This window comes from Manacus candei, unplaced genomic scaffold (genome assembly GCF_025592945.1).
Source record: "Manacus candei isolate 608988 ecotype Guabito, Panama unplaced genomic scaffold, ASM2559294v1 h1tg000026l, whole genome shotgun sequence".
Classification (NCBI taxonomy): Eukaryota; Metazoa; Chordata; class Aves; order Passeriformes; family Pipridae; genus Manacus; species Manacus candei.
The window spans coordinates 5226108-5239116 of NW_026138074.1; the positions used below are offsets into that span (position 1 = coordinate 5226108).

At 38.6% G+C, this 13009-nt stretch overlaps 1 protein-coding gene across 1 annotated transcript in view; it reads right to left on the bottom strand.

The window, feature by feature from the left end:
• Nucleotides 1–2550: 2550 nt before the first annotated feature.
• The window catches only part of STT3B (STT3 oligosaccharyltransferase complex catalytic subunit B), a 52661-nt gene continuing 42202 nt past the window's right edge, over nucleotides 2551–13009 (bottom strand). The window contains exons 10-16 of the mRNA XM_051788975.1: nucleotides 11922–12133; nucleotides 11637–11824; nucleotides 10961–11132; nucleotides 8398–8571; nucleotides 7315–7428; nucleotides 6076–6288; nucleotides 2551–4190 (exon numbers count right to left, since the gene is read on the bottom strand). Coding sequence (XP_051644935.1) covers nucleotides 4110–4190; nucleotides 6076–6288; nucleotides 7315–7428; nucleotides 8398–8571; nucleotides 10961–11132; nucleotides 11637–11824; nucleotides 11922–12133 — 1154 coding nt within the window. The 3' untranslated portion in view covers nucleotides 2551–4109. The remainder of the gene's footprint in view (nucleotides 4191–6075; nucleotides 6289–7314; nucleotides 7429–8397; nucleotides 8572–10960; nucleotides 11133–11636; nucleotides 11825–11921; nucleotides 12134–13009) is intronic.

Below are 13009 nucleotides of genomic sequence, written 5' to 3' on the forward strand. Positions count from 1 at the left end.
CAAGAACATTCCACTTGTGCTCTGATCAATGTTTTGTTTTGTTCTGATGCTGTGAAGAGTCCCCTGATGCCATTACCACTGTTTCTTTCCCAAAGTAACTTGTGAGACACAAACATAAAAGCAGTCCTTTCTCTGAAAATATGCCATCAGCGAGAGATTCCAGAATAGGATTCAAAAGTGTCATTTTATTTTTTTGATAGTTACGTGTTTGGTATATTTTACAGGACTGAAAAGTAAATATTCATAAGCCTTACTCTGTAGGTCATTCCAATAGCTGTCTTGGAATTGCAAGTAAATACTTTCCTTTTCAAGTAGCCAATGTACACTGAATTGTAACGTAAAAACCTCCATGTACTTCAATTTTTTTTGTGTGCACACCTGTAGAAAGCCTATGCAACCATTTTCTTTCTTAAATTAGAAATGTTCAGAAGGAAAATTTATACCTTTATCATTTAAAAGATGCTCTGGCAGTCTCTTCTGATTTGCCTTCCTTTCATAATTTGTGAATTTAAAATGAGAATGCTCATGAATAAAAGATTTGTTTCATTTAGTAGTGGGATGCCCTTTCTCTTTCCATGGAAGCATCAGTTAACCAGTACCAGTTACTGAGCTGTCCTGGAGTGGTGTACAGCACTCAGGCACCTGTGAACTGGGTGCAGGGTTCTGAGAGAAACCATTTGCCAGCTGAATCCTGGTTTGTTCTGGGGGTTTTCTGCCCTTTTCATTCTGCCAGATGCTCTGTAGGTAAGTTTTTGTTTAAACTGGACAGTTCTACCCAGGGAAAACAGGGCTGGGCAGTATCACAGCTTTAGGAAAGGCTGGCGAACATCTGCCTTATTTTGACAAGTAAAAAGTAGAAATGTTAAGGTGTCTCCTTGTTTCTGAAAATCCTATTTCATTTAATCTTTGTCCTTAACAGAGATTCTTGACTAGATACCTCTTAAACCACAACGCTACATTATTGCAGCATTTTTCAAGTGTTAGATAACGCCCTTCTGGTTTCCTTTAAACATTCATCCAGTGTTGGAAACTCTTGTGCTGGAACACTTTGTTTTTATGCAAAATGGAAAACAACACTGGCTGTAAATAGGGCAGGAAACACTACCCAGTCGTGTTCCTTGCCTTCCCGTGGCATTGCTTCAAGGCCACATCTTGGAGCAATTTGTACACTTGGGTTAAGTCACAGCCAAATATGATTTGTTTTCAGTGGGACTGATATGTACAGAAGGCTCAGTCAAAGCATTCAACTGTGTTTTCAAAAGTAAATATGTCAAGATGTTTAATTAATTACTTTTCTCCCCCTCTGTTACAAAATTACTTCTACAAGTCAAAATATTTCTTCTGGGATTACCAACATTGCTGTCTGCCTCACTGCTCTCAACAGTAATGATTAAGAGATACAGAACTTATGCAACACTGGCTTCTAGACACTTGCAGTTTTAGTTCCTTAGCAACTCAAACCTGGCTTAAGAGTTTTTTTTTAATTGAGATTAAACATACTGTTTTATGGCAATTATGCTTCAAAATTTGACCTAGCAGAACAACAAAAGAATGTCTGTAGCTAAGGAAATAAACTATGGAGGAGTGGATGATGATGATGCAAGATGGTGGTAGTCTTTGCTGGTAAAAGTGCTGTCCAGTTCTCCCACAGAAGAGGTAGGAGTTAACTGCTGTAGTTCTCAGATGCAGGTGTGCATGGTGTGCAAATTCCTGAGGAACCAAGGAAGGTGAGACAAAGCCTGCCCATTCTTCTTTGTAATATTGCTTTTTCTGAGTGGCTACCTCAATGACTCCAACCTATAATTTCATTTTAACTGCTGAACAGCGGCAGAAGCCTTGAAGTCAAGTTAGATTTAAGAAAGCTCAGGTAAGTGGTAGGCAACTTTAGGCCCAGGCTGGCTGAGATTCCTGCAGTTGGCTTATTTTTATTTCACGTAACTTGGATTCACTTACTTGTGCTGTTCAAGAGAACGCTGTCGGCTAAGGTGGAAAACAATCTGATGAACTGTAAAGATCCCTAAAGATGGGAAGACAGTCTTGTATTTTCTTTTTTAAAATGAGGCTGAGTTACTGCCAAGCCAGAGCCTGACTGGCAGGATCTGTTCTGCTGCCTTTCAGGTGTTCTTCCAAATGTTAGATCCCTTATGTCTTAACCAGTGGTGACAGGGCAGGGTCCAGATTTGCTTGGAAGCAGCAAGATACTAGAGATCATGCATCACACAATCACCTCTTCTGCCGGTGGGTAAGTAGCTGTAACAGCTGGAGCTTCTCCAGATGCTGGAAGGATTTGCTGCAACATGTGTGGTTGGGAAAGATGGCTGCTGTTCCCTGAAAATACAACAGCCACCTTAAACTGATCACAGCAGAGGCCCTACATTTGTCTTAGTAAGCTTAACCTGGAGGGATATCAAGGAGCTGCTGTGGCTTCATTACAGCAACTTCATGAGGTCACAAGAGATTTGCATTATGGAGTTCCAATGACTTAATTTATGACTAGGACTATAAGCAACATGTTACGAAGTTAATCACAACAAAACTGACACAACAGCCTTAACACAAAACTTGAATTAACTTTATTTTCCCCTACAGTCAACAACTGGTTTGCATTGAGCTTTAAAGCAACAAAATAAAATGAAATCTCCAAACGACAGGGGGCCAGAAATCCAGATTTAATTAACTTTGTGAAAATGTTGCAGCTGTGGTATTGGTCTGTATAAACCATCAGAGTCAAAAATGAGTTCATAAATCAAAAAAATATTCTACACCTTGAGAAATAAGTCAGCAGTAACATTCTCACAGAACACTTTAAATTTACATTTTCTTCATGAAAGGTACATACTATTCTGCATTTTACATCAAGTTATTGATGCAAGTTTTGTTTCTATAAAAAGTTACAACCTGTGGCAGGAAAACAAACTGCAGAACCTTTTCATTTTAATTAAAATTTTCAAGTCTGTATAAAGTTCTCCTAGAGCTGGAAAGTGAACATGTTCAGTCTCCATTTATGTTTTAGTGCATTTAATCTGACAGTTTTCACCACTTAAAAAAAAACAGTATAAAAGACAGACAAAGCAAATAGCACTATAGCAGGAATTTCTTCAGTTGATGTAAGCACTCTAAATAAAAATGCAGAGAAACACATTTCCAGAAAAACTTCTACCCTTACAAGAAAGGCAGTGAGGGGGGGGAAGAGGTTTGCAAATCTTCTACCTCCGATAGCCACAGAAAAAGGGTTTTGTATACCTGTCAACCTTCTTTTCCCCAATAAACAGGCTATACTTCTTTTACCAATGTAAACATTCACCTAAAATAGTTTAATTTCTGTTCTGAAACACCAGCTGCTACAGGGTGCTCAGTTGTGTGTTACTATAGCATTCATTACTGTCGTTTCAGATCTTTCAGGAGGTTACAGATTTAGCCCTTGTATCTCTGGTGTGCAAGATTTGCCTTGTCTACCTTGTGAAATGACAGTGTAAGGCAGCAATACTGCAATCCCGTGTTGAACAAAAGCAGCTTGTCCAATTAATCTGTCCTGTCTCCTCTTGTGAAAACTGCAGCTTTGCTTCTTACACTCCAGCTCAAAACCAGCCTGCAGCAAGAGTAAAAGGACATCGAAAGAAACCATTGAAAAATAATCATGGGAGTAACTTGTTTTGAAAGTTGAATTTGAGAGAGCTCTGCCACCTCTTTTTTTGTTGAAAAAAGAGTCATTGTCAGATGTCACCATTCCAGTTTACATACTGCTGCTATTCAGCTGAACAGTGTTGTCCAAAAAAGATTGACAAGTATGCATGTGCCAAGGACCAAATTACAGGGTTCTTTGGTAGTCAGTCCAAATTCTCAACAGATTTGAAGGATAATATGTACCAATAAAAAAAATGCTGCTAGACTTGGATAGCAGCTCTGTCTTGCTTCACATTACAAATCTAAAACAGCTGTTCTCAATAAGCCAATATTTTTAATCAGACATTGCCTGAAAATTTTGTACAATAATCTGGACCAATGATGGTTCTGTACCCTCATGTTGCTGTGAAACATGATTTGAGCTAAAGGCAAAGACTGGTTATCTCAAGGACAACTGCTTCGTATTAGCAATCAGAACAGTGTATTTAAACTGTCTTCCTGTTGGGTCTCTTGCCTTTCTTTAAAATTAGTTTATTCTTAATGTAGCCACGCTTCCTTTTGGAGGTCTAAAAAGAAAAACAGAATAACATGTATTAGTTAATGATTTAGTCTTGACCGCGGTTTAATGATGTGCATTTCAGTGCCTGATCTTTAGACTGATTTTAAAGAGCTTAAATGCTAAGTCCTCAACTAGGCATTATCCAGTTATTATTTTTGATGTTGGGATTGTTAATTCCTGCCCAACAGTTGCTCTTGCACAAGATGTGCTTTTGCAAGCCCCATACACCAGATCTGTAGAATTGTTTTCAAAGCTTGTGCTGAGGCAGAATTAATAATTAACCAACATCATACAACTCTAATATGCCCAAAGAGCACAACTGGTGTAGTGTTAGTTTTGCCTGGAAATACTGTTGTGCAACTTTTGCACTATTGATTCTCTTAGAAGTTAGGTAGAACTCTTTGCTCAAAGCAGCATTTTTAAAAAGAACAAAACCCTGAATAATCCCATTTTAGTCTTCAATGCTCTACTGTTGGTTTGTAGCTTACTTAGTTATCATGGTTTAGGTAATAATGGGGGGAATCATTAATGTTGTTCATAGGTAAAATTAACTTCAAAGTTGTATATACATGGTTAAGTTTGCGACAGGTAGAACTGTACATTGAATGTGCCTGCCAGGAGGCAGCTCCCACACTTGCTGCACTTTGCTGTGCTTGCCAGCAGGCTCTGTTATGTCAATGAAATACAATTTTTAAAAATAACAATGACATTATTGCAATAAGGTGAGACAGATACAAACTAATAGGAGATGGACTGAATTTCCAGTAAGGAAGCAACTGCTGAAGAACTGTGGCTACTAAGGAGCCCTCAGAATGCATTTAAGAAATCCTAGTTTAGACATTTGCTCCATGCTCTTCCCCTTGGTTCTCTGATTTCTTAGTGGGAAGCAGAGCCTATTTGTACTGCAGGAGTTGGTGATGGATCAGAAATTGCAGCAGCTTTTATCATCTTTAGATAGAGAATTGACCCATCCATGGCTTAAGTGGGGTCAGTGCATCTATCATGGATAAATATAGCCTTGCTTGTCACTTAAGATCAAAAGTTAGTGTTAAGTGTATGATAGGCACAATAAAGCTTATAATTTCCTTTCAACATGTCTAGCTTTAGTGGCAACTCCTAAATGCCTTATTTTATGTACTTCCATCAAATCACAAAAATAAACATCTTGACATTTAACATCCTCTACTTGTAGAGAATATTCTTTACTTGTACTTCCATGAAACAGTGTAAGTTCACTGCCTATACTAATTTAGTTTGTTAGACTGACTTCTGGAATCCCTTTTGCAATATCTATTTGAACATACAGAAAACAGATCTTGTGAAGGAGAGGGCTGTAAGAGGCTCCCCAACTCCCCTGGTATCAGATCTTTCTTAGGCTAAAGTAGCACAACATACACTTTTAAAAACATGAAGATGACTTCAAACAGTAAGCAGACAGACACTAAAGTTCCATCAACAAAAGTTTCATATTTAATTTATTTCATACAAAATCGCCATTTTTAAACTTCTAGGCATCACTACTTTCAAACAAAGTCAGAAAGCAACTTCCACATTATTTACTTAGTGAGCCAGTTACTGAAACATGAATTGATGTACTTTAGAGATTATACTTCCAGTTACATGAAGACTTAAGAGTTGTAACAGCCAGTGACACACTCTATTTCCAGTTAGCATTCTGCCTAAAAATAATCTAGCCTTGTGTCTTCACATGCTTTTAAGTTAAGCAGACAGTAAATAAACAATTATTACCAGCAGGCAGGTCTGAAATTGGACACTAACATGAACAGTATCCATAACATTCTGGCTAGTGGAAATACATAATTCACCAGCTATGTGATTCACTTTTAAAAATAAACTCCAAACCCCTTTCAGTTACTTCACTGGGAACCCACCTTCTTTGACAAATACTTCTGTTTCGGTACAATGTTGGTTACTCTAGGTTTATGATCCAATGTCTCTCTGTTGTCTAATTGTTTGACCTTGTATATTCTAACAAGCCAGTGCTCTGAAGTAAAGGCTTCCTCCAGATGTTTAAATTTAATGTCTTTGTTGCCTATCTCCGCATTGCGTGTACGATCGAATCCTGGGGGTGTCCGAAAATCCAGCTATAAAAATTAAAGCTGCATATTAGTTCAAGACAAAACCCAAACCACTGGTCACTGCAAACTGTGGAACTTCGTACTGCAAGGCCACTCCTTCAGCTGGCCCCAGTCAAAGGGCAACATTTCTCTTGCACAGGTTATTGCTACACAGAAAAAACTCTCAGATCCTTTTTACAACTGTGAGAGGGAAAAGTTCATTCTGACTCCTACAGATGTCACGGGAGACAGCACTTAATATCCCAATAAAAATACCATGTCTGCATTCAGAGATTAAACAACTCAAGTGACAGTCAGAGGTGTGGCAGCCTACAGTGACAGAGTGCTCTCTCCTATAGTGCAATAATTTGCACCTTCCTGGTTTTCCATACAATTTGGAAATCATTGACAATTATTAGTTAAATTTGGCCCCCTGTGTTACAAATAAGATTTGCTGAATAAAGGATTCTTGTGCTAACACATCAGAAGGAAGAGCCCTTGTGGGGGGGGGGGCAGGGAGGGAAGAAAAGGGAGCTAAAAACTCAAACAGGTTTAGCTACATGCATGTGTTTGATGCTCCCAAAGCAGACTGACAACTGCTGCCCTTACTGTAAAAGCGTAGTGTCGCTTAATATACTGATGTGACTTGGACAGAAATCATGTAGTTTCTGATTAAACAGTCAACAGTTCCACTTGCGTGTTGCTATTACAAGAAACAAATCTAAAGCTCTCCACAACGTGACAGGTAATGCTTTAGTGAGTGCACAGCACAATGGAATCAAGATATTCATCTGGGGCAATGTGAAGGACAGCAAAAAAATAAGTACAGGTGTAGGTTGGCAGCAAAGTACAAATGTAGGTGAGCAGCAGAAATGCTTTCTGCTAATGGTTATATAGAGTAGATCATGCCTGGATGTGTTTTAATTTCTAAAGCTGACTCATGCTGATTCTGTCACTCCAAGCAATGCTTAATCTAAAAGATAGAAAATACATAGAAACAACATTTGCTTTTTCACATTTCAATTATGATTCAGTAGAAGTTGTAGCACTTACCTGCATCTCTCCAAATCTGTAATAGGACATTTTATACATGAGGCAGTTCAGCAAAGTTGGAGAACCTGCCTTGTCTACTCGGAATTCTCCCTGAGGGGTAAAGTAATCACTTTCCTTTAAAAAGAAAAAAAGATACAAAGAGTCAATATAAACTAAAATCTCAAGGTAACTTCTCATTCCCTTCTCCACAAAAGAACCCCTAAGAATCTCAGCTGACTTTTACAGTTTAAAAGCTGATTTAAGGCAACCTTAAAATGAAAATGATGGTGCTCATTAAAGGTAAAATAGTTACAAAGTACCTGCTTGTAACGCAGACCCCAAAGGATCGGTCTCCTTAAATCCTATTGTGCTGCTACAAGTTTTGTCACTTCACAATAAGTGGTGCAGGAAAAACGATCTCAAACTGTAAAAGTTAGTTGGGCACCTATCAAAATTATTCTTCAGAAAGGTAAAAAGCCCTGTATAGATAATATAGGAGGTCTGCAGGGTTACCATAAACTTCATGTGTGCGCAGTGTTTAAACAAAAACTTTCTGCCATTTTCATCTCTAGTACAAGATGAAACTATGCACATGGACTACTCCCTTAAGCCTGAGCTCAATATCTGAAAGTTTTTGTTAGGCTTAAGAAAATATTACTACAGACTTCTGCAATCTTGGAGGTGTTTGAACAGCTTAAACTCTACATGAGTCAATATTAACACTTTCACTTGTCTCCTACTATTACAGAGTTTGAAGAAATTTGAAATGCTGACTATTTAAACAGTCTGAACACACATTTTTTAAAGTATGTGATGGTGCACAGTGAGACAGACACACAAGAACTACAAAAGAGATCTTGTACTTTCAGCATCATGCAAAAAATTTAAAAGCTTTTGAGGTTACTGACCTTTCAAAATCATAAATATTTAAAGAAACTGGGCTACAGGCCTCTGCACTCCTACTGTTCTAGGAAAACAATCCTAGTATATTTTTCAAATAAATTTGCAATAAGCAGTAGAGATTTCTCTTCACTGTAATGATCAATGCCAGAAAAATAATAACAAATAAAAGGTAAAAAAAAAAAAGGTAGCAGTTCCACTTACCCGAATATCTTTAGGATGTTCCCCCTCTGCTATTCTTACCATCCACAAGAACTTATTAATATCATCACCAGAGTAGCCAATCACACCACCAAAAATAATCAAAACATAATCCACATCCAGGCTTCTCATGATCTCATATGCTGCTGACTCATTTGATGACATTGCCTTTCCCACCTGTATCATAGCAAAAATATCATAAATATCTGCACAGCTGCCTATCAAATACCTACACAGATCAATATTGACAGACCAAAGCCCAAGAATCCTGTGCAATGTGCTCTTGGATGACCCTACTTGAGCAAGGAGTTTGGATCAGATGACCCATTCTGTAATTCATACTTGCCAACCAAAACCAACATTTTCATTCTAGATAAATAAAACCCATTGTGAATATTTAGAAACTCAAAAGCACAACCTTTAGAAAGCTCAAAAGCACTCTGTAAAGAGGAGTGCTGCCTGTTGAAATGAGTGTTTTGAGTATAAAATGTAGCAACAAGGGTTTTTCTTTTGTGGCACCTACAGATTGTTAAGTCTGTAGGTGTCTTTTGGCTTTATTGCCAAAAACTTAGTGTTGCAGAAAATAACTCATTACAAATCATTTTCAGAGCTTTAGACACAGGCCAAAGTGTATAAGTTATTTGAAATGTTAGTGACTTTTTTTTTCCTTGAGCTCTGTCCTTCATGATAGGTGCCCAATGAAGCAGACATGCTGCACTGCATTCAGTAGCACACAGGCACCCTCAGCATTAAGTCAAGGTAAATTTACACAGAGTCAGAACAAAACTTTTTAAAGCTGTATCCAGCACCTCTTCCATCCTGGTCACTTCTCACACTTAAACAATTCCCTCTGGTCAGCAAGTGGCACTTAGTTCAGCAGCTTTGTTTGCTGCTGAAGCTCCTATACTTGGGATATAACACACTGTTGTAGTAAAAGGGAGTAACTACAACATAAATAATATTGCATCTTCAGCTAAGAACGTAATTAGAGAACGCTTAGCTTTGGCTGCAAGCTGTCAAAAAGACCAAGAACCTCAGCTTCTTGGCCATTATCCTAATTAATGTGAAGATATTTGGCAGATTTCCATCTCTGTGCAGGAGGAAATCATCTGGACACGTCTCCAGGGCGTGCCTCATTTACAGTAGAAGATCAGATATTCACCACAATGCACATTTATTGCTTGGGTCCCCCTTTATGGAGTATTCATTCTGAAATGGAACTTGACAGCACCAGCAGTCATACTGGAGAGAATTCTTTATTGAAAACTATCACTGCTAATTGCTGCAATGTGTATGGCTACTGTGCTTATTAGGCAATAGAGATGACTTCCACAGCCTCTCTATTCACATGATGCACCTTGTCCTGCAAGGATCTGTGGGTTTAGAGAGGGAGGCACACAGAGCTATCAGAGCTGAATATCCATCAAAATACACTAATGCTGCCATGTCAACAACCAAATTAAAAGTGCCTCAGAGCACACGGCAATGCTTCTTGACTGATATTAGCACCAACAGTACAGTTTCCCAAGCTTGCTTTTGGCTGATGCGACTTCCCTGCCCCTGTCAAAAGCACATACATGTGATTCTCCCCTTCCCCAATACACGTTTTTTCAGGACTCTGTAAGCTCAGAGCACAACTTCAATTATTTGTTTCCTCTGTACACTGCTTATTGGCAGATCTGGTCCAACTGCTGTACTTGCTACTGATACAAGACAAGAAACTATCCTAATACATTCCTCAAGCCCTACCTCCACTCTGTCCCTGTAGCATGACACTCTGGAAGAAACAGGCACTGAGTGATGACTGATGTCATCACAGAGTGCTGATGAGTCATTACACAGCACCTAGTAAGGCTGCAAACCCAGTTGCAATATAGAGCTTCCTTTGGTTTCTGAAAACAGTGTAAGTTGCCCAAGGTGGTGCCCCTGTAACCACAAGCAGTGCTAACACCCTGCCTTAAGCCCATATAAGTACAAAGCTTAAGCTTACTCTTCAGAAGTGAAAGAAATTAAATGTGCAGATATTTTTGTCTAACTGCAAATTTGAGAAGACAGAATTGCATCAAATCTGCTACACTTCCATTGCTTGTCAAACTTTGTCAAACTTTCTCTAATTTCCCAGATGCCTGAAAATTTGTTAATCCTTGTGGTCAGTTTTCTCATGCCAATCAAAAATCCACTCAGCAATGACACTGCTGAACTGAAAAGACCCCTATTTGGACAGGCCAGTAAAGCAGCAGTACCAGGTAAGCTGTTGTAGCACTAATCCCATGGAGAATGGTTACATTAGGTTTTGTCTATCCTCCCAAAACGAAAAAAAGAGAAACTGAAAAGGAAGTTTTGGAAGCATCGAGTGAACAAAACAAACCCCAAAGCAAAAATCAATCCCTAGACTTGAGTTCTAATAAATGCAAAAAAAAATCTGTTCCTTCCATCTCTGTGTTTCCCACTCTACGTAATTTCTCCTTAATATCACACTGCCTATCAAGAGACATTTACAAGTTCACACTGGACTGCAATGGAAACATTTTGGTGCTTCTACTCCACAGAAAACTGCCTCCCTTACCAGGGCGATGTGGCTGTTGTTCCAAGTATTGTTGTCAACCAAGGTTGTTCGGTTGGCCATCCCAGCTATCTGGTAACCATAGTCCCACCATGACATCACTCTGGCGTGCTCATCTGTGTTTTGTCTGAGCCAGTAATAGGCTTCTCTGAAGTCATCTAGGATATTTCGGGTGCTGCAAAACAGTTCATTTTATTCTCATCGGAACAAATACTAGCAACAAACCAACTGCACCACGATAAATCTCGGCTCACAAATAAGGGTTTTATTATGAGTTCAACTTTCTTTGAGGGATTTGGTCACCAGCAGTCATAAGTTTGAACCCTCTGACAGCTGAATGGCCAGAAGCTGAACTGCTTTTGAAGACATGACTTAGTGCATTTCCTGTCAAATATATACTCTTAAACAAGTTTTCCCAGTTGACTTGAAAATTGTTGGTTTGTTTATTTTTTAACCATCATCTTTATTGGCTTTGGGTAGGATTATTTTTATATATTGACATTAAATATTTCAGAAAATGTTATATCTTTTTGAAAATTAGAGTATTAAGAATTTTTTATTCAGGTGACAATTCTGCCTTAATATAATAAGAATTGATAAGTAAAGCCAATTGTTAATGCAAAGGCAGTAGAAAGGCTTTTGCCCTTTAATCACTTTCAGACCCACAGACCTTACTTACCCATCGTGGTTATAGGAAGCAAGAACCACGCTGGGGCTGGAGTATGCATTGCTGGTTACCCAGGTACAGTGAACAGCAAACATCATCAACAACATCAGCATCAGCATAGTCACAATGTTTTTGATATTGGGACCCAGTCCCTCTTCTGTTTTTTCCTGTTCAGATACATGTTTCCTCACTTTGCCTGCCTAAACAAACACAAATTTATCTGTTATGGCAACTTTTTTCCCTCTTGACAATGGAACCCATGTTTTCTGACTTCTGACTCTTGCTTCCTCCCCTCACCTTATCATACAGGTTGCCAGGGTTCCTTTTATCATCTTCATCACTGCTGTCCTCTATTGGTGGATTTTCCCTCTTCATATCATCACCCAAATAACGCTCAAAGACATTGGAGAAAGCGATTGCTGACAGCATACAGACCACTGGAGTCAAAGTGAGCATCAGTCGAACCATCACTCCAGCAAAGTAAACGGCGCTGATTGCGTACAGAGCAACTGCAAAGAAACAAACCTGCTGATGACATTTAGAAAATAATACTAACTGTCTGCACATGTACATGGTCTCCATAAAACTACTTCTGGAAGTGAGTAGAGCATCTGTGTATATAAAGACTCAAGTGTGCATCTTGCATTTCATTGCTTTTTAATTTACAACATTCGGTTGAATTAACACTTATCCCTGTTAAGCCTCAAACATTTCCTGAGGTTCACCTTGACAACTGTTAACAATAACACAACCCCGTTTTCATATGCATTAATAATGTGCCAGAATATACATTATTAGTGAAATTTAATATTACACACCAAAAATACTACTAGAATAATAGGCAGCTTCATTTGATTAAAAAGGTCAAACAGCCCTAGACCAAAGAAGTTACTGGAACTGAAAAAGCAAAAGGAAGTGTTACAATTTAATGCAAATATTATATTCCAATTTTAAGCTAGAGATATCTGTGGACAAATTGGGGGCTTGTCTACATTATAATTCCATACAGATGAAAAATATGATATTGTGAGCCCTATTCTGAAGGAAGCTTTTCTGAACAGTACTATCTCCACTCTGTCTCCCACAAAACACAAACCAATGTTTTCAGAAGAGTAAGGAATATTCAGAACACTTTCCTTGGAAGAAAAAAAACCCCAAACAATGCTGTATACACTGATTAGGAACATCTCATAGTGGTTTCCTCCTGATGGATCCCTTGTCTGCTACAGTTTAACAACATCCTCTTGTGAAAGATTTGCCACAGAAATCATCAAGGGACACCAATTTATCAAATTATATTATGTAAATATCTTCTACTTTGCACTGAGGTAGTATGGCTCTCCACCCTCACTCATAGGTCTCTCTATGCCCTCCTACATGGATGA